Genomic DNA, 22,582 nt, shown 5'->3' on the forward strand with positions numbered 1-22,582 from the left:
GCTGGGACTACAGGCATGGGCCACCACGCCTGGCTAATTTTTTGTACTTCTAGTAGAAACAAGGTTTCACTATGTTGCCCAGGCTAGTCTCAAACTCCTAAGCTCAAATGATCCGCCTGCTGTGGCCTCCCAAAGTGCTGGGATTACAGGCATGAGCCACCATGCCCAGCATATTATGCATAGACTTTCTTAATTACATTTCTCAGAAGTAGCTAAAGATGAAACTGTACTAATATGGAGTAAGAAGGTCCTGGTTAGAAGATAAAACAAACCGCATTCATTCACAATGTCTGCATGACAGATTTTTAAGTAAAAGGCATTTTTAGGACAATACACTTTTATTCATTAGCTTATTTTTCTACATCATGTGTATCAAAGCATTTTGTTAGGCTCACAATGAAGTTGATAGAGCTGGTGTTAAGCCTTGTTTTATTTTGTTTTTTTGAGACAGGGTCTCGCTCTGTCACCCAGCCTGGGGTACAGTGGTTTGAACTGTAGCCTCAACCTCTTGGGCTCAAGTGATCCTCCTGCTTCAGCCTCCCAAGTAGCTGGGATGACAGGTGTGTGCCACCATGCCCAGCTGATTTTTTTGTTTTTTGTAGAGGCAAAGTCTTGCCATGTTGCCCAGGCTGGTCTCAGACTCCTGGGTTCAAGATATCCTCCCACCTTAGCCTCCCAAAGTGCTGGGATTACAGGCTCAAGCCACTATGCCTGGGCAGGTTGCTCTTTCAAATTAACTTAATCGGTACTATCACTTAAAAAAGTAAACCTTAATAGACATCATCTAGTTTTAGAAGTTATCACCATGTAGATATTTTGAGTCTTATATCCTATTTGTTGAGCAAATGCCAGAAATATTTTTACCTATAAATATTTCAATATAAGTAATTTTTAAAAATATAACACAATACCATGATATATAACATAGCAGTTATTATGTTACATATCATGGTATATGATTTTATTTTTAAGGAATTTAAAATCTAATATAAAGTCTTAATGTCATCCCTTTTATTTCATTCAACAAGTAATATTGGAAAACAAGTATTTAGTTTCTTTATTTGGGATCAAGGAAGACTAACAAAAGGATTTCTTCCTCCTTAGAGAAGTAGGAAGGAGGAGAACTAAACCAGGACTTATTTGGTATCTGCCCTTTGATAGGCATTCACCATCAGTTCCTATGGCAGGAGAGCCAAGACCAAACTATGCTGCTGACAAATTACAATATACTATCTCAGAGATTTAAACAAGAATTATCCTGCAGAATTAGATCCAAGGAGGTGAATGTTAGGCATGCATGGCCCATTGATTCTTGATCAGGTTGACCCTTGGACTTAGAAAAAAACAGCAATTATAGTAATTATGGGGAAGTTTGTTCTAAGTGCAATGCCTTATGTTTTTGCTTTTCAAGGGCTCAGATTTGCCTAACTGTGCCATCCTTTTGTTCCTTAGGAGAGTAAGCAGAGCTCTATGGGAGAGGCAGTTTAGCACAGTGGGTAGAAACTGACCGTGGGCTCAGACAGGATCTATCCTCAGCTTGCTCTCTGGAGGACTCTCTTCTATGAGAGCTGATCATGTGATGGGTTAAGAATAAGGCAGGTATTCTAATGACACATCCCATTTGTCTAGTGACAGTGGTGGTTGGTGTTGGGACATTTCAGAGAAGGTCATCATCCTCTTTTTTGTAATCTGTTGAGAATTATTCACATCCCAGCTGATCCTTGGCACCCATGTGTAGAGAAATTTTAATGCACAGGGAACCCTCTTAAAAGATTTTTTAGACTATTATTATTTGTTAAGGTTAAATATAAATGGCACATTGATGATGTTTAGAATTGGACCTGTTTCCTTTTGATGTTGTGCTGTAGTCTGTTTATACATTTTAACGAAGACCCAGTTACTGTAATACAAGTGGACACCATGAAATTTAACTGTTACAGTTCCCTGTAAGGGATTGGATAATTTACAGCATAAGATAACACAGCTTTGTTGCTGGAAATAAGTTTACTATTAATCTATAGATTTCCTATTAATCAGCTTTATGATTTCATCCAAGAAGGATCTGTTGAGGGGGAAAAGAGGCAACGTGGTAAATTAATGCAAAGGATAGCTCCTCATAACACAGAATTATCTGGTCCAAAATGTCAGCAGTATTGAGATTGAGAAACACTGAATTAGAATAATAAAACACAGTTCAACTCGAGGAAATGAAGCACCCACTCAGCATAATACATGAATCCTCTTTATTCACTTAGTAATAGGAGGGATGGTGCTATGATATTAATATTAAAAATGAGTGCAAATGTCATGGCTTATGCCTGTAATCCTGGTATTTTGGGAGGCTGAAGCAGGAAGATTACTTGACACTAGGAGTTCAAGACCAGCCTAGCCAACATAGCAAGACCCTGTCTCTATTTAAAAAGACAGAAAGAGAGGGAGAGGGAGGAGAAGAAAGAAAAGAAAAGAAAAGAAGAAAGAAAATAGATGATTGATTGATAGATAGGGTTTGGATCTGTGTCTCTCCCCAAATCTCATATCGAATTCTAATCCCCATTGTTGGAGGTGGGGCCTGGTAGGAGGTGACTAGATCACGGGAGCAGTTTCTTATGAATGGTTTAACACCATACCGCTTAGTGCAGTTCTCGTTATAGTTCTCATGAGATCTGATTGTTTAAAAGCATGTAGTACCTCCCACCTCTTTCTCTTTCTCCTGCTCTGGTCATGGGAAGTGCCTTGCTCTCCGTTTGCTTTGTGCCATGATTGTAAGTTCCCTGAGGCCTCCCGAGAAGCTGAGCAGACACCAGTATCATGCTTCCTGTACAGCCTGCAGAACCATGATACAATTAAACCTCTTTTTTTTTTATAAATTACCTAGTCTCAGGTATTTCTTTATAGCAGTGCAAGAAAGGAATAATACAGAAAATTGGTACTGAGGAGTGGGGCTTTGTTATAAAGATACCTCAAAATGTGGAAACAACTTTGGAACTGGGTAATGGGCAGAGGTTGGAAGAGTGTGGAGGGCTCAGAAGATGAGGAAAAAATTGGAACGTCTTAGAGACTGCTTGAACTGTGCCCAAAATGCTGATAAAGATGTGGACAATGAAATCCAGGCTGAGGAGGTCTCAGATGGAGATGAGAAAATTATTGGGGACTGGAGCAAAGGTTGCTTTTGTTATGCTTTAACAAAGAACCTGGCTGCACTGTGCCCCTGCCTTAGGGACCTGTGGAACTTGGAACTTGAATGGTGATGATTTAAGATATCTGGCAGAAAAATTTTCTAAGCGACAAAGCATTCAAGATGTGGCCTGGCTGCCTCTAATAGCCTATCTCATATGTGTCAGCAGAGAAGTGACCTGAAACTGGAACTTAGACTTAAATGGGAAGCAGAGCATAAAGGTGATAAATTTGTAGACTGGCCATGTGGTAGAAAAGAAAAGCCCATTTCAGGGGAGGAATTCAGACAGGCTGCAGAAATTGGCATAAGTAAAAAGGAACCAAATGCTAATAGCCATGACAATGGGGAGAAGACCTGGAAGGCATTTCAGAGACTTCACAGGAGCCCCTCCCTCACAGGTACAGAGGCCTAGGAAGGAAGAATGGTTTTGTAAGTCAGGGCCAGGGTCAGGGCCCCACCACCCTGCACAGCCTCAGGACACTACTCCCTGCATCCAGCCACTTTAGTTCCAGCTGTAGCTCAAAGGGGCCCAGGTAGAGCTCGGGCCACTGTTTCAGAGGGTGCTAGCCACAAGCCTTGGTAGCTTCCATGTGGTGGTAAGCCTGTGGGTGCACAGAGTCCAAGAGTTGAGGCTTGAAACCTCTGCCTAGATTTCAGAGAATGTATGGAAAACTTTGGATGTTCAGGCAGAAGCCTACTGCAGGGGTGGAGCCCTCACAGAGCACCTCTTCTAGGGCAGTGCAGAGGGAAAATGTAGGCTTGGTGCTCCACATAGAGTCCCCACTGGGGCACCACCTAGTGGAGCTGTGAGAAGATGACCACATCCTCCATACCCCAGAATAGTAGATACACCAACAGTTTGCACCCGTCACTTGGAAAAGCCACAGGCACTCAGTGCCAGCCAGTGAGAACAGCCGTGGGGTCTGAATCCTGCAAAGCCACAGTGATGGAGCTGCCCAAGGCCTTGGGAGCACACCCGTCACACCACTGTGCCCTGGATGTGGGACATGGAGTCAAAAGATTATTTTGGAGCTTTAAGATTTGATGACTGCCCTGCTGGGTTTTGAACTTGTATGGCACCTGTAGCCCCTTTCTTTTGGCCAATTTTTCATTTTTGGAATGGGAGTATTTACCCAATGCCTGTGCCCCCATTCTATCTTGAAAGTAGCTGTTTATTTTACAGGCTCATAGGCAAAAGGGACTAATACATATATAGATATATAATGCTTCATTTCAAGCTGGGAGTGGTGGCTCATGCCTATAATCCCAGCACTTTGGGAGGCCAAGGCGGGCAGATCACCTGAGGTCAGGAGTTCGAGACCAGCCTGACCAATATGGTGAAACCTCATCTCTGCTAAAAATACAAAAATAGCTGGGCGTGGTGGCTTGTGCCTGTAGTCCCATCTACTCAGGAGGCTGAGACAGGAGAATTACTTGAATCAGGGAGGCGGAAGTTACAGTGAGCTCAAATTGCACCACTGCACTCCAGCCTGGGTGAGAGAGTGAGACTCTGTCTTAGAAAACAAACAAACAAATAAAAATGCTTCATTTCAGTGATGCCCTGAGCTGGGAGGGAGTAAAGACTCATAGGCAAAAGGGACTAATACATGTATATAAAATGCTTCATTTCAGTGATACCCTGAGCAAGGAGGGAGTAAAGACTAGGAAGTACTGTTAGGAAATGACACCACTTTTATTTTTGGAGCTGTCTCTGACCTGTGAATCCTACAGTGAATACTCTTAAATATTTTAGTATCTGTCCAGATAATATTGGTACCCGGATCCTTTAACTATACCTCTGATATTCTAACTGTTTTGCTCTTACCTGAATTTATGCTGCCTATCTTGAACTAGGATCTTAAATTTAAAATGGCACCCAAGACAACACTTTGAAGTTTATTTCCAAAGAGCATAAAATAAAATGCCCTAGTCTTCCTAAACTAGGTATTACTTAGTGGGAAGAATTTCTCAAGACAGGACCATAGAGAGAGAGAGTACTATCATATACTACATTAATAACACTAATATATAACCACATATTTATTGTATACACAAGTAATACTTGGAAAATCTGGATTAAATAAAAGTCGGCAAATTTTTCTAACAGTTGCCCAAGCTATACCTGGGACCTTTTGAGCTGCAGCTAGAGCTGGAGTGGCTGGGATACACAAGCAGTGTCCTGAGGCAACACAGGGTGGTGGGGCCCTGGCCTGACCTACAAAACTTTTCTTCCCTCTTAGGGCCTCCAGGTCTGTGATGGGATGGGCTCCTGCAAAGTCTCTGAAATGCCTAAAATTGGAATTGGCGGGGGATGCGTAACATCTCTTAACATACCATGGACTGATATCTGTGTTATTGCTTACTCTCATTTCATGGTCACATACATGTTGTGGTGGGTGCATGGAGACTACTTTTTTTTTTTTTAAGCTAAACTAAGAATGCCTTGTAAGATTTTTCCTTTTTTCAGGTCAGTTGTCTTTTTTTTTTTTTTTTAAGATTTTTTTTGGGCTGGGTGCAGTGATTCACGCCTGTAATCCCAGCACTTTGGGAGGCCGAGGTGGGCGGATCACAAGGTCAGGAGATCGAGACCATCCTAACACGGTGAAACCCTGTCTCTAACTAAAAATACAAAAAATTAGCCCGGCGTGGCGGCAGGCACCTGTAGTGCGTTACTCAGGAGGCTGCGGCAGGAGAATGGCATGAACCTGGGAGGCGGAGCTTGCAGTGAGCTGAGATCGCACCACTGCACTCCAGCCTGGGCGACAGAATGAGACTCCGTCTCAAAAAAAAAAAAAAAAAAAAAAAGATTTTTTTGTAGAGATGGTGTCTCTCTATGTTGCCAAGGCTTGTCTCAAACTCTTCGGCTCAAGCAGTTTTCCCACCTCGGCCTCCTGAAGTGCTGGGATTATGGCATGAGCCACCATGTGCAGCCTACCTGTCAGTTGTCTTTTTGACTAGAGCTTCCCAGATATTAATGTACACCTAAGAATTCTGTTAAAATGCAGATTCTGATTCAGTAGATCTGTGGTGTGGCCTTGGAGCTTGCATTTGTAACCAGCCCTCAACTAATGTAGATACTGCTGATCCAGGGGTCACACTCTGAGGAGATAAGAGAGGCTGTAGAGGAGTCCATTGTGTTCTGTCACAGGACAATCAGGCAGAGTGCTGTCTCCTCCTATTTCCTCAGAGATGTTATTGCTTCAAACCATCTCATTATATTCACCCTTTCCTTATTGATTCTTGGCTCCCAGCATGTAATTAAGTTTCAACCGTCTGATAAAATCCTTTCACTCCATTTCTCCTGGATGTTTTTCCTTCTGGCTTCTATTAAGAGCTGTCTCCATTTCCTTGTTCTTTTTCTCACCTCTCTTCAGAGTCTGACTTCTTCCACCATGGCCAAGGTCATCCTAAAAAGCCACAACTAACAAATACTTTTCTGGGTTTGTTTTTTTTTTTTTTGGTTTTAATTTTTACTTTTAGAAAAAGTTTATTATAAAAAAGTAATTGCATGAAAGAAAGCTTGCAAAATAGAGAATAAGTAAAAGAATAATAAAAACATATCATACATAATATGTAAAGGCTAGAAGAAAATACACCAAAATGTTAACAGCAATGATGACTGTATAGGTGCTCAAAAAGCAAGAATTATACCTTCTTTTTTTTTTTCTGCTTTTCTGTTCTTAGCTTAAACAGTCCTTTGGGAATATTTGATACTTTTGACTATTCTTCAGTAAACTTCTTTCTTAGCTCCATGACACCATTTTCTTTCTTTCTCGCTCTCTTATTCTCTCTCTCTCGCTCTCTCTGTCTCCCCACCCCCGGTCCTGCTCCCTCTCCTTCTCCTCCTCCTCCTCTCCCTCCCTCCCTCCCTCCTTCTCCCTTTACACTCACCCCACCTCACTGGCCTTCCCCAGATTTTTTTTTACCAGTTCTTTTTTCCACTTTGAGACATCGCCTAAGTCTGTTACTTCAGGTACCCTTTTAGGCTGTATGTTCAGCTCCACCCTGACAGCTGCTGCCTAGACAGTTGTGCTGAGTGATCTTCACACCCTTCCAATTTAACACATCCAGCTGAACTGATAGCCTTTCTCTATTCTAGTCTGCAAATCTTCTATATTCTGTAGTGTTCTTTCTCTTACCCCTTGACATTGATTTATTCAGTTAATATGTATCACTTTTCACCTGTTATTGTTTCTACCTGTGAAATATCTCTCCAAATTGTCTTCTGTCATAATTGTATCCTAATTGGACTTCCTGTCTTCATTTTTCAGTCCTTTACACTGTGACCTCTGGGATCTTTCTAAAAATGAAGGTTGAATGTCTCTCCAGTTTTATTAACCATGCAGTGGTTCCCCACAGCTTCAGCATCAAACTCCTTAGCTTGGCATACAGGATGCTTTGATTGCCAACCCCTCACACCATATGCTCTCCATAGTAAACTAAGAGTCGATCAACTTTACAGTGTTCTCTCCCCTTCTCCACAAAAAAGTATTCTCTGCACTTGAAATGCCCTTCCTTCCGACTTGATCCTCCAAGGATATGGTCAAGTCTGATCCCTGCTCTGGAATGTGTTCCATGACACCAGCATGTCTTTCTTCTGCCACCAGCCACCACGCACGACATCCGAATTGATAGACGTTTTCTTCTACTTATTCCTGTGTCGTCCTGGGCATGAATTCACCTTAGTATGATATCATTGCACTTGTTCGTCATGTCAGCCCACCATAAGGATTGAGTTCTTTAAAGACACAGACTCTTTCCATTTCTGCAACCCCTACATGGTAGATAACAAAAGTTTGGATGAGTAAGTATGTATTTGCTTCAACCATGTTCTTCTTCCTTCAGTCTTTCATTCTGGTTATGCTTTGGTCCCACATGTTACATGTAGGTAGAATTTTGTCCTAAACCTTATCTTTGCCCAAGCATTTTAAAACATGAGGTTTTAGAAAATCCAGATGAGGTTGGGCATGGTAGCTGACACCTATACTCCCAGCACTTAGGGAGGCCAAGGTGGGCAGATAACTTGAGGCCAGGAGTTTGAGACCAGCCTGGCCCACATGGCAAAACCCCATCTCTACAAAAAAATAAAAAATTAACCAGGCATGGTGGGACATGCCTGCTGTACTCCCAGCTATGAGGTAGGAGGATCACTTGAGCCCAGGAGGGCAAGGCTTCAGTGAGCTGAGATCATACCACTGCACTCCAGCCAGGGCAACAAAGGGAGACCCTGTGTCTCAAAAAAAAAAAAAAAAAAAAAAAAATCCAGACAAGCAAATTGGCCTCTCGTCAGGTGCTTCTTCCTTCAGTAGCTGCCTCGAATCTTTGTGGTTTGAAAAGGCCTTTTTAGATGGAGAAATGTTGATGTCATAATGGCAGGCTAGGTAAACCCCCACCCTTCCCAGAAGCCTTATGCTCATGCTGCTGAAGTATTTATGCTACTGAAGTACTAGATACCACCAAGACAATAGCTGAAAATACAACCAGCTAACCCTAAGACAGATTGCAGTAACCCACCAAGCCACCTAAACTGACAGGATAGATGAATTTCTATGTCCAGAGAGAACACATGACTTACTAAGACATTAGTAACTAGGAAGACTACCAGTTTCAAGGCCCCTTGCTAATACTTGCATTCTGTCTCAGTACTTGAAAGTCTGTAGACCTTATTTGCGTTGAGGGACCATCTTGTCTTGGGCTTTTTTGTAACTGGTGGAATGAGTATTTTTATATAGCTGTAATGAGGTTGTAAACTGAAGGCTTTTATTTCCCCCTTAAACCTATTCTGAGTGTTAAGCCCATGAATGCATACCACAGGACTTCACTGGAAATCTGACCTGGCCTTCCTCAGCAGTTTTCCAGTATCCCTTGAGGATAGCTTAGTTTAATAAATCGCTCTCCTCCACATTTTGATAGACTTGGCTGACTAGCATCAGCTTCTTCACCTCTAATTTGGCCATCATCCCCGAAACTTCATAGATGATCCAAACTCTGACTTTGAAAGTTGCATCCATTTTCTATACTTCTAAACCAGGGTGGCTAAACATTACCCAAGAAAATTATGCTAATAAATGCATGTCATACACTTACACACTCACATTTATCTGTAGCTTATATTCCCATATAGATTATATATATGCGCAATTATATAGATTGCCACCTACCAAGACTTTCCCACGTGTACGATGTATTAGAATTCCACGTGTCTAAAAGAAATTTTTCATTCCTTCCCTGAAAACTGATTTTCTTCCTTTTTAATTTATCTCAATTCATGGTATACCCTTTTATCTCATCACTTAAACCAAAAGCGGAGTCATCCATAAACATATCACCATTTTACTCTGTCACTTAAAGTCCTGTTAATTTCTTCACAACAGATACTAGGTTTGAGCTTTGCCATTTGTTCTCGTTGCCACCATCTGACCTTTCTTTCTTGGGTTATTGCTCTGTACTCCTCAGTCTCCCTGTGGCCAGTGTCGTCCCCTTGTTATTCATTCTCCAAACTCTCCTCTGATTTTGTCCCTCGCCTGCTTCCTACCTTTTCAGGGTTCCTCTGCCTATAGGGCCACATCTCTAACTTTATCTCACATTCCTGGCTGTCCCCAGCTTCCAACAGAATTGAACTTAAAATCTGCTTCTCTGTCCAGAATGCCCTTCTTCCCCTCAGTTTTCCTAATATATGAGTGGGAGCTTACCTGTCTATCAGGCCTTCACACTTGCAGGGCTTTTCTCTCTCAGAAGTGATCATGCCACCTTACTCATCTAAGCAACTGATGAGTTTTTTCTTCTATGTTCCCATATTGGATGCATATCTATCCTGTATACCACATTCTTGAGATTTAAGGTATTCATATTTATCTGAGTGTCCTCAGTGCCTGGTACAAATCAAGCACTCAGGAAATGCTTATTAAATGGAAGAACTAAATTGCTAAGGAATTAAACATTTTTGTGTTACCTCTGACAGAAAGTAGGAACAGGAAATTCCTTTTTTAATTGAAAACATTTTAATATTTACTTTTGAATATAAATAAGCATTCTAAGAATAACTTGGAGTGAAATTTTTCTTTATGAGCTAAGTTTAAATTCACTTGAATTACAAAATGTTAATCATTGGTTCAGTATACTCAGTACTGAAGAGTAAAATGCTGCAATATTTATGATTTTTAAAACTATTAAGTTTACATAGAAAACCAATTATTAATCTGCATTGCGCAGCCTTTGCTATGTTATGCTGCAGCAACAAACCCTAAAATAACTATTTTTTTTAAGTTCTGGGATACATGTGCTGAACATACAGGTTTGTTACATAGGTATACATGTGCCATGGTGGTTTGCTGCACCTGTCAACCCATCATCTAGGTTTTAAGCCCCACGTGCATTAGGTATTTGTCCTAATGCTCTCCCTCCCCTTTTCCCCAACCTCCCGACAGGCACCAATGTGTGATGTTCCCCTCCCTGTGTCCATGTGTTCTCATTGTTCAACTCCCACTTATGAGTGAGAACATGCGGTGTTTGGTTTTCTAGGAACAGGAAATTCTTAAATGCCATATTCCCCAAACCTTTCTAATCAAATAGTTCTGGTTTCTTCCCCTCTTTATTTTCCTGCTAAAATTAAGATGTGTTTAGGCTCCCTACTTTCCTTTAATTAGCATTGATACTGGTGATATTAATTTTTGTAAAGGGTAGGAAAGAGACAAAAGATGTAAATAATGCAAATTTTATATACTTTCAAAAATAATCCTAGAAATCCAATATAATTTCTAGCTAAAAGGGTTTTAAAGGATGTAGGAAGTATGTGCTTTTTGTGTTCAATTTTAACTGCAACATAAAACAAATGAAAATTCCTTTGACTTGTATTAAAGATAGCTGATCCTAATAAAGGAAAGATATATGTAGTGAGAAGACTATTAGATTCTAATCCTGCTTCTATATTTATGTGTGGTCTCGGGCAAGTCATTTCTCCTTTTGCAGCTCAGTGATATCTACAAAATGAGAAAATTATAGATTGTAGATTTAGCAATGGCCCTTTTCCTTCTAGTGAAACACAGAGAAACTGTATGAGAGAAGTAACACCAGAACAGCTCTACTTTGGAACTGGTGATGCTATAGAAAGAGGCGGGGAAGAGGCAGAGGTTCTCCCTCCACAGGGCTGTCCCTACTCCCATCTCATTCCAAAAGGTGGCCCCTGCAGAATTGCCTTGAAATACAATTTAAAAGCCACTATTGGATGATGTACGAGTTTTTCTTCACTGACCCTAAATCAGATAGAATCACAGAATTTGAAGAAGTCACAGAATTAGAAGAAGTTTCTTAAACTCCCTAATATGAAATTCTAGTCTGCTGTGCTTTTCACAGGACTCTCCTATCTTTGCCCAATTTCTAAGTCTTATTAAATATATTTTACTTTGGGGGGCTCATTGTGCACATTATATGTTGCCAATTCACTTTTTTAAGGTTTAGCTCTATTTAATCAAGATATTTGAATTGACTATAGAGCATTGATCACCATTTCTCTCCTTAACTCTGTAGTGTCTACAGGGCACATATACCTTTAGCACCAGTACTCCCTTCTCCTGTCGTTCCCCATGTGTCTTTGCATCCAAACATTCATGCCAACAGCTGACACACCTACTGAGTGCTTACTGCATGTCAAGCACAGTTTTCAGTGCTTTGCATTAACCTTCCTAGCAATCCTATGAAGTAGGCTACATTTATCTTTACTTTATTAGGATCACTTGTCTTTAATACAAGTGAAAGGAATTTTCATTTGTTTTGTATGTTGCAGTTATCATTGAACATAAAAAAAGCACATACTCCCCACATTATCATCCTCATTTTACAGAGAGGCTAAGCACTGGTTCCAGAGCAACACGGCTGGTAAGAAGTGGTACTGGGGTTTGATCCTGGAGAGCCTGGTTCTAGAGCCCTCAGTAATTCTGCTCATTTTAAAGGTCTGACTTCATCCCACAAATATAGATTTTCTTGAAAGCAAAAGAAAGTTAACATTAATTTTCTTATTTGTTTACATACTTAGAATTTATTCTAAGAAATAGTGAAAACCTTTATAAATCAGTATAGTGATTGTCCCATAGTAAGTACTTAGTATTAACTTAGGCAAATGGATACCTAATGTTCATAGCATTGACTTTTAGCAGTTGAGAAGAAACTTAAGCCACATTTTAGCTACCTCATATTTCTCAGTTCTAAGAGAAAACTAAAAGTCGCTTGTTTACAAGATACCCTGCTCTGTAGCATCTGTTCAAGATATTTAAACTGTCCAAAATACTGGCCTTACCTAATTTTTATCATGCCACCAGGTGGCAGCATGTTATGTAAGGAAGTAATTTAAATATTCTATGAAGATCATTTATTTTCAATATTTTGCCTTAAAAACTGCCCAACCATAATAAAAACAAAATAGTATCTCATGTTTCCCTTTGCTTCCATTCTCTCCAGTCTATTTTAAAGACCCTGTTAGCACAATATCCGTGAGACCTGCCTTAATCCTGCCCTGCATTCTATTAGTTAATGCAGAAAGTTTTTTTCTTCCATCTTTATGGAGATTTGAGCTGTTGGGCTTAGATTCTGCCAACTAAATGGTTTTATTCCTACCTAAATCGTTCCTATTGTTCAGCAACAATAGTCCTCCTCATCTTTGTGTCTTCCATGGTACCTACAGAAGTTCTGAATATGTGGCAACAGTTTTTTTCTTAATAGAGACAGGGGTCTTACTACATTGCCCAGGCTGGTCTCAAACTCCTGACCTCAAGCAATCTTCCTGCCTATGCCTTCCAGAGTGCTGGGATTACAGGTGCAAGCCCGGCCAGTGACAATAGTTTAATAGGTGCCCTTGGGTAAATGTCAGTGATATGTAAGATCCACATTAGCGTGTGTATTTACTGAATGTTTATTTGAATTACAACATATTTATAGTCTTTTGTGGTTACGTTTGTTTCAACTGTGCAATCGAAGTCCCTGAAATTTTGCCTTAAGTTTAGGTATTATCAGTATCATTGAGATTAACTGCTGCCAAACACTGAAAGATTGGTGTTTGAGGTGGAAAGCAAGAGAATGAATGGCTAAGGAAGAAAAGGAAGGTAAAGGACTGAATGTGGCAGTTAAAGTCTGGGGAAAAGGAAGGGCTAGTGGTAAAATGAGAGAGGCAGGCTTCTGATACTGCAACAGAGCACTGGCCACATGGGGAAGCAGGAGGACCACCAAATTCAGTTGGCTGCAGAGAAATCTGTTTATACTTGATAATCGTGGATCTGCCTAGACATTGCTTGTTTCATGGTACAAACAATGAAATCATTGAAACAAATGAAATCATTTGACATCAGTTTGTCAACAAATATTTTTTCCTATTCTAAAACCTATTAGTTTTGCCTACTGCTTGTCCCTTAATGAAGTCTTAAGAGAGCTTGCCCCCAAAGAGAGATGTACATAAGCAAAAAGAAACCAGCAATTTCATGTAAGCCCACCTTACCCTGTAGGTACTTCCTTGCTAAGGGTAATTGAGTTTAACAAAGGCAGTTTAAGTACCTATGCTATTTTAGGTATTGTGCTAGAGATTCAAAACTACAGTATGTTTAATATCTATAGATAAGGTAAGGGACTAGCTTAACCATTCAAATTAAACTAATTCTGTGAAGAATATTAGTACTGCCTTGAGATATTTACCAAGCAATACTTAAAATGTATTTTTGTACATTATATATATATGGAATGCAGTGGTCTAAAGATGGATTAGAAACATCTATACCTTAAAAAGTTTATATATGAGATTGATATTTAATGAATAGAGTGAAATGATCGATTTTTTAAAATCCCAGCCAGTGTGTTATACACATGATTTCTGATCTTTTTGGAAATGTTTTGCATCTTAAGTGGAGATTTTATCTGTGACACCCAAGGCTCTTACCTTAGAACTTTTATTTGACCTCTCATAAGCCTTACTAGTATTTGGTTAATGTTCATTATATTTAGGAACTCAGCAATTTCAAAGTCCATAGCACATGTTTTATTGTTTCTGTGTGTGTGCAAAGCCTAGTGTTATTGCAGATAGCCACATACTTTTAAAACAAGTATATTAAGGTCTACATTTGTCATGCTGGATTTCAAACGCAAAGGACTCATTAAAATTAGTCATTAATCACAATATATATTAAATATTAATGTTTGTCATGAAGTATGTAAAACAACCCATTTGTATAGTATCCTCTATAATATGCTCAGGGGGTAGAAAATATTTGATTTTTATTGTCTGTAATGTGTAATCAGAGATTGAACGATCAAGTAATGTAGCATTATCCAAAGATTATTTGTTATATTTCAGTTGGAGTTAATTGCGTGCCTTTCAGATAAAAAATACTGTATGTACATCCTCAGTTCATCTGGTACAACTGTGCTTAGAAGTGCTTAATAAAGTATTCAGTACTATTTAGGTAATAAAATTAGTAGTGACTTACGAAATTTCATAAGCCCATTTTTAAAGTGATTTATTACCAGACAGGCCAAAAGGCAATTTTTATGTAAATTGACACATTTAATAATAACTTTTGTAGTATAAAAGTGCTTGTTTGTATGAAGTTATAACTCACTTATGGGGCCTTGTAATTCTATGTAACGTTCTAGTGAAATGTGTACATGTGGATGATCTTGGAAGCACTTCCAGCCCTGTGAATTTATGTATCTGTTGACTTCAGTATTAGGTAGCTTGATTTCTAAAGCCATCACAGTAATTGACATGTTATTGGAAATAAAGTTAAGTTTTTCCTTATTTATAGGGATAACCTCAATTTTGAAGAATGTGAATCAATTCATACTTGGCTGAAAGCCAGTTCCCTCTTCAGTTTAGCTCCAGCACATACATGAAAAGCGCACTCACGTCCTAAGTGCCTTGTGAATCTGCAGTGATTAATTCTTCTCATTATTTTGCTGCAAATTCTCATGACCCTCTGTGATGATTCGATCAGCCACTTAGAGTTTATGCATATTCATATCTCTGTGCTCCTGCCGCAGACGTTCAGATCTCCTTCACTGACTGGTGTGTGCTTGGTGCAGTAATTGAGCTGCAGTAGATTGATTACTCTGGGGAGCTGTAAGGCCTTTAAAGGTGAAAACATATCAGTCCTGTTAATTAGGAAACAAAACTCTGATGGCAAGTTCAGCAGTCAAATGTTTCCAGTGTAGGAAAGATGAAAGGTATGATTTGTTCCTCTCCATGAATCCTGTTTACTTTTTAAACTTTGAATTAGGTCTGTATCAGTGGTAATGGAGTATAGCTTTCTTTTATGAATTTTTATAGAATGCTAATTGAAGAGGACTTTATTGATTGGTACTGTTATATGTGATCTGTCAAATCTGATAGTTTAGAACCTATTCAGGGTTTGTATATGCCTTCTATACCATTCGTAATATTTATATAGAATTTCTAAATATTTTACATAGAGAATGCTTGTGTATAAATTTTGGTATTCATAGGCTTCATTTGGTCTACACTGGTTTTTTATTTTGACAATTTAATGGCAAAGAAGTTGAGCTGTCTTTTATCTCTTTATCATAAGCATCCTTTGATTTTGCTCTCTTAAACTATATACTAAATAATACATTATCATGGCAAAAAAGGCCCTGAGTGGAACTGTATTCTCCAGAAGTAAGCTAGTTTTTACATGGAGGATTATGCAGTTTACATAATTGAAATGTGTTTTTCTCTATGTGCTGTTCTCATATTCCAGTATTCTTTTTTCCTCTCATGGTCATGATGTTTTCTTTTGAGATATAATTCACATACCATAAAATTGATGCGTTTAAACGATACAATTCATTAGCTGGGCGGCAGCACACACCTGTAGTCCCAGCTACTCAGGAGGCTGAAGTGGGAGGATCACTTGAACTGGGAGGTAGAGTTTGCAGTGAGCCGAGATCGCGCCACTGCACTCCATCCTAGGCGACAGGGTGAGACCCTGTCTCAAAAATAAATAAATAAGACAATTCAGTGGTTTTTAGTCTATTCACAAAGTTATGCAACTGTCACCACTATCTAATTCCGGAACATTTTAGTTACCCCAAAAAGAAACCTCATACTCATTAGCATTCTGTCCCCTTTTTCCCTTCCATCTAGCTTCTGGCAACCAGTAATCTACTTTCTGTCTCCATGGATTTGCCTATTCTACACATTTCATACAGATGGAGTTGTAGTATTGTGGCCTTTTGTGTCTGCCTTCTTTCATTTAGCAGTGTTTTTAAGGTTCATCCACATTGTAGCATGAATCAGTACTTCATTCCTTTTTATGGCCAAATAATATTCTACTAATTGAATATCTCAAATTTTGCTTTTTACTGACTGAACATTTCTGTTTGCACTTGTTGGCTGTTGTGAATAATGCTGTTTGTAATGCTAATTAGCATGTGCATACATCCTTTGTTCTTAATCTTAGGGGAAAGGCTTTCAGCCTTCATCTTCTAATATGATGTTAGGTGTAGTTTTTCTTAGATGCCATTCTTTAGATCAGGTTGAGGAGTTCCCTTCTATTTCTAGTTGAGTGTTTTTATCATGAAGTGTTGGATTTCGTCAAATGCTTTTTCTGTGTCTATTGATGATCATGTGGGCTTGTTTATTAATATGTATTACATCAATTGTTCTTTATTAATGTTATATTAATATGATCTTTGTTCTTTATTAATATGTATTACATCGATTGACTTTCATATGTTGAACGTTATGATATTCTATAGAGCATATATAATGTTATTTTACTGCTTTGGTTTTATAGAATATGAACCAATTTCTCTATATTTCAGGCATTTATTAATACAGCAAAAGAAATTTATGAAAAAATTCAAGAAGGAGTCTTTGACATTAATAATGAGGTATATACATATAAATATTGTTGGTTAATATTAATTTATAATTCACTTTTAATTACTATTTGGATTCATTGTTTTATAATTTTTTTATTCCTAAAATCAATCATGATAATCAGTTAACACCATTAGTTTACAGTCATCCAACTGAAAAATTGGTATATGTGGTATAGTAGTTAAATATTTATGTTCTAGTAGAGCAACACATTGTCTATGGAAATGGATTAAAGTAAGTGGCCCTATCCATTCATTGCAAGCAGTGCAAAATAATATAAATCCCCCAAAGAGAAAAGAAAAGCCACTTTTATCCACGTGACCATATGGTGTCATCTGCTTTGGGAATAATGTTCTGGTATATAAATGCATGTACTATGTACTAATGCAAGATGCTCTCTCTGTTATCTGGTAGGAAAGAGGGAAATACCAAATTTGGAAATTACTCCCAATGTAGCATAGCATGTTTTCAGGAGACTAAATTCATGTATATATATATAAAATTGGCATTTGGCATAGGGTTTTTTGTAATGTTATTTTGATCCTGTTTTGGTCAACATGATTAGGATAAAATGTAAAGCTTTGAAGCATCTAATTCAGAGTGTTCACCAAAGATCATCACTTGACCCACATTCCCACTCTGCATTTATCTGTATTTATTTCAAAATGTTTATGTGGATATAGCATACTTATTCTTACATAAATATTTTTGCCATTCTGTATTAAGATTTCTGGCTTCTGAAAGAAAAGCCCTGGTTTCTCCCCAGTTGCAGTTAGAAAAGCATTGTGTTAGGAAGCCATTATGTATGTCTCTCTCATCCTACACATAAATGAGGCTCTCTATTACTTCAGTAGTCTCTGCTAAAACAAACAGCAGTTTGCCTAAGGTTTCCAAAAAGTACATGGTTTTTTCATTGTTTAATTTGGAGTAATATAGTTTCTAAATCCTATCTTCTAGGCTTATATGACAGTACTTCTTGAGTTAGTTTAAAGATGACACCATTCAGAGACTAATGCCATATAAATTGAACAGTAATTGGGCCTCTATCTAAAAGGGCACATTCATTGTTTCTGTCTGGTTTCATATAGTAGCTGACTGCTTTACTGTGCCTTATGCAGCTTTGATTGTAATGTGCTGTCAGGAGCCAACAGGCCATGCTATTTATTTGGCCTAATGCCAAGTCTGACTCCTTGACTCCTCAAGAAGTTGCTACCAGCCCAGAGGGGGCAAAACCAATGAGCCATAGGGCATGCTTTTTATTAAAGAGGAGTCAAAAGAGCGAAAAGAAACCACATCAGCTGCTGTCAATACTGAGCTAGTGCCAGAAACCCCAAGGCTACTACTGTTGCAGAACAACTGCCAAGCACTATAAATCTGAGATTTACTGTGACGTAAAGTTTCCTTAAGAGCTTAATTTCTGAAGCTACCGTATTACTTTTCTCAAAGTGTTGTATTTTTAGGTAAAATCCACTTGAGGGAGTGAGGGTTAAGACATAAGTGTGAGTTTGATGAATGAAAGAACTACTCTGCGTGTGGGTTCTTGGCAAGCTGCCATGTCTTTGGGGATCATAGAAATTATTGATGACACAGAACACTCATATGCCCTTAGCCTGTACAGCTGATTCAACATGGAACAGAAACACTGTCTAGAGAAAAGATTTTATGTTGTATTAAAGCAGCATGGGCTTTGGGTATTTTTATGCTTTAAAGATTACTTGCAATAATTATTTTAAACGATTTCTGCATTATGAGAATTTCTTGAAAAGCAGCATTATCCAATATCTGTTTACCCCGTACCTGATATGATAAAGAATTATTTTCAGAAACATTTCCCCAGTGTTTTTAAAAGGAAGGAACATCACTTAAGAGATATTGTTTTAATTGTTGCTAAAATCTACTTACTGTATTTTTCTCAGTTGTTTGATAAAATTGTATCATAAAGAATTAAATGAGTTTTTTAAGAATCTAGTTAAACTATATTGTCTGGTTGTGTCTGGTCATATTTATTGTTCTGTTCTCTTTTATTTCAGGCAAATGGCATTAAAATTGGCCCTCAGCATGCTGCTACTAATGCAACACATGCAGGCAATCAGGGAGGACAGCAGGCTGGGGGCGGCTGCTGTTGAGTCTGTTTTTACTGTCTAGCTGCCCAACGGGGCCTACTCACTTATTCTTTCACCCCCTCTCCTCCTGCTCAGCTGAGACATGAAACTATTTGAGATGGCTTTATGTCACAGAAGACTTTAATCCTTCAAATTCTTGTATAACTTTGAATAAATGGTTAATGTTCACTTAAAAGACAGATTTTGGAGATTGTATTCATATCTATTTGCATTTGATTTCTAGGTCAATTGATGTGATTATTTTTGTTAAATGTTGTCTTGTGCCCTTAACTACGAACTGAATTGTATTAAACACTACAAAGTCATCTTGAGTATTTTAAATCGGTTTGTGTAGTTAGGTTTCCCAACATCTGTGGTTACCTAATGTTTAATATTATAGAACTGTCCTCAGAAACTTTGTCAATTTTCAAGGCTATAAGGAAACAGAAGGACTCTTTTAATTCTGTATTTATCATTTACTTTCTGTATATATAGTTTAATAACCTGCTTGGGTGTAATTTGCCAAGCTTGAATTCTTTAATGCATTTGCATAAATTCTCTACTGTTTAGAGCTTAAAGCTACAGAAGCATTGTTAGGAATTGCTTGGACACTGAATTTTAAACTTTTTGACATTGTTAACAAGCATGTTCATCTTTTCTTGTCACTAGTCCAAGAAAAATATGCTTAATGTATATTACTAAAGGCTTTGTATATGTTAACCTGTTTTAATGCCAAAAGTTTGCTTTGTCCACAATTTCCTTAAGACCTCTTCAGAAAAGGATTTGTTTGCCTTAATGAATACTGTTGCGAAAAAACACAGCATAATGAGTGAAAAGGGCAGAAGCAAGAAATTCCTACATCTTAGCGACTCCAAGAAGAATGAGTATCCACATTTAGACGGCACATTATGAGGACTTTAATCTTTCCTTAAACACAATAATGTTTTTTCTTTTATTCACATGATTTCTAAGTATATTTTTCATGCAGGACAGTTTTTCAACCTTGATGTACAGTGACTGTGTAAAGTTTTTCTTTCAGTGGCAACCTCTATAATCTTTAAAATGTGGTAAGCATCTTGTCTGTTTTGAAGGGGATATGACAATAAATCTATCAGATGGAAAATCCTGTTACAAAGTAGAAAAGCTTTAGTAATTTACTCAGTGTGGTGGTTTTATCCTTTTTTTCTTTTTCTCCCTTGGTCTATAATGAAATGTTACAGCAGTGCAAAATAAAATCCTATGTATAAAAGTGTTCTTTTTTTTTTATTATGACCACCTCTTTTTTAATGTATTTTTAGTCCACTTACAGCTTTTACATGTGTTTAAGCATGTTTTTTAAAAGGGTCAGAATGTTTAACACTCAACCCTTTTTAAAAGTTTTGCTAAAATGCGACAAATCTCACTATACTGAAATTATTTTTGTTAATGGTGTAAGCAGTATAAGCAAGTGTTTTCTCCTGAACTAGCACAAAAGCACTTATGCCTGAAAGAAAGCATAAAGAAGTTCTAACTCTGAAACTAACTACTTTCATTTCGCTCACAGCCTTCAACTTTCTACAGGTCTTCCCTGAAGATTCAGCAATACTCTGTCAAAGGTTTGACAGTACTCTTGTGGGAAATCACCAAATGCTATCATAGTTTTGTTTTAACTATCTCCTTGAAGGCAGAGGGAAAGGTGATAGAAAATCTATTTTCATGGGTATTTGTAGTATAGCCTTTTTTTCTTTCAAGTGGCCGTATCAAATTCACTGGTCTTACTAATCACTCTCTTTACCAATGAGTAGAAAAAGTTAAGGCAACTAGGACAGGTACTGCTCTATACCAAGAAGAGAATGATTCTTTGGAAATTGTTATTTTTAAGCTTCTGTTAACTTTTCCAGAAGTTTAGTGTGTTTCTTTTCCATACTTTCTCCCCTAATTCTTTTATTTGAAGCAGAGAACTTAATGGCAAAAAAACAACAAACCAGGACATGCATTTTAATACCCTAAGGAAAAATGGAACCCTCAAATATAACTCCTCCCACAACCACCCTGATGTGCCTCAGTCTGGGCAGCAGGTGGACTTCTCAATAGTTCTTTTGACATTCTCTACAAATCGCATCTACCGTTAAGGAATATGTTATGAATCCTTTCTGTTAATTGAGAAAGCAATGCTATTGTCTGTAATTTCCAGTCTTTGCTCATTTTATTATCCCTATCAAATAATGTAATATTGGTACCTGCAGTTGAATTTGTAATATTGTAATTGAATTTTTAGTTGATCTTTGATCAGTTTTTATAGCATCTATGGACATAGAAAATCAGTCACTGAAAAAATAAACACAGCTTTCAATGTCTCACTCAACATGTAACATTTCAAAATTGTGATCTTCATAAAGACATTGTTATCATTCGTCTTCCAAATGTAAGACAACTGAATGAAAAGCCAGTTTTTTGAAAGAATGTGGCATATAATTAGATACACAACTGAAATAGGATATACAACTGCATACAATTTGTTTTTAATGATATTTTAAAATAGCCTGTTAACAGGAAAATAGTCGCTGTTTATCTGCTAATGGTCAAAAAAGAGTTGGGATATAAATCGTACCAAAATGTTTGCAATCACTCAGAAAAACTGATTCATGTCTGGCTTTGCAACACCTTAAACATTTATTCTGTCATAGATAGTAAAGCCCCATCTCAGTGTATTTAGTCCTGAGGTTGGCAGCATGGGGTTTGACTATATGAGCTAAAAGATACACAAAGAGATAAAGCTGTTTCATAATAAACAGGAATTGACTATACAAATAGGTAAAACGCATATCTACCTGTGTTTCTCAGAGTTTAGATGTGCTTTATGTTTACATTAAAATAAAGCCTAACACCACAGTAGATCATCTCATACTGCATTCGGATGTACTAGGTATTATTATTTTTTGGTTGAAGTCATGACAGAGAACTTCATTTTATTTATTTTGTTTATTTTATTTTGGGAGACAGGGTCTTTAATCCCTCAGGCTGGAGTGCAGTGGCGCCGTCTTGGCTCACTGTGACCTCCACCTCCCCAGGTTCAAGTGATTCTCATGCCTCAGCCTCCCAAGTAGCTGGGATTACAGGCCCCTGCCACCACACCCAGCTACTTTTTGTATTTTTAGTAGAGACGGGGTTTTGCCATGTTGGCCAGGCTGGTCTCGGACTCCTGACCTTAGGTCATCTGCCCGCCTCAGCCTCTCAAAGTGCTGGGATTACAGGCGTGAGCCACCATGCCCAGCCAAAAACTAAGTGCCAGTCTATAAGTGTTAATTAGTTTTGCAAAATTATGAGGCCAATTCTTAAACATTGAAGGACAAAGCACCAAACTCCTGATAGAAAAATGGAGGAAAATGAGCAATTTACCAAAAAAACATATAAAATGTCCCTAAAATGCATTTTTAATTCAAATATAATGTGTGATGGATACATTAA

General features: G+C 38.1%; 1 protein-coding gene across 1 annotated transcript in view; it reads left to right on the top strand.

The window, feature by feature from the left end:
- The window catches only part of RAB2A (RAB2A, member RAS oncogene family), a 92,186-nt gene extending 70,707 nt beyond the window's left edge, over nt 1-21,479 (top strand). Inside the window, exons 7-8 of the mRNA XM_003256019.4 lie at nt 16,976-17,044; nt 19,064-21,479. Of these exons, the coding sequence (XP_003256067.1) occupies nt 16,976-17,044; nt 19,064-19,159 (165 nt within the window). The 3' untranslated portion in view covers nt 19,160-21,479. The remainder of the gene's footprint in view (nt 1-16,975; nt 17,045-19,063) is intronic.
- The last annotated feature ends 1,103 nt before the right edge of the window (nt 21,480-22,582 follow it).

Source organism: Nomascus leucogenys, chromosome 16 (genome assembly GCF_006542625.1).
Source record: "Nomascus leucogenys isolate Asia chromosome 16, Asia_NLE_v1, whole genome shotgun sequence".
Lineage (NCBI taxonomy): Eukaryota > Metazoa > Chordata > Mammalia > Primates > Hylobatidae > Nomascus > Nomascus leucogenys.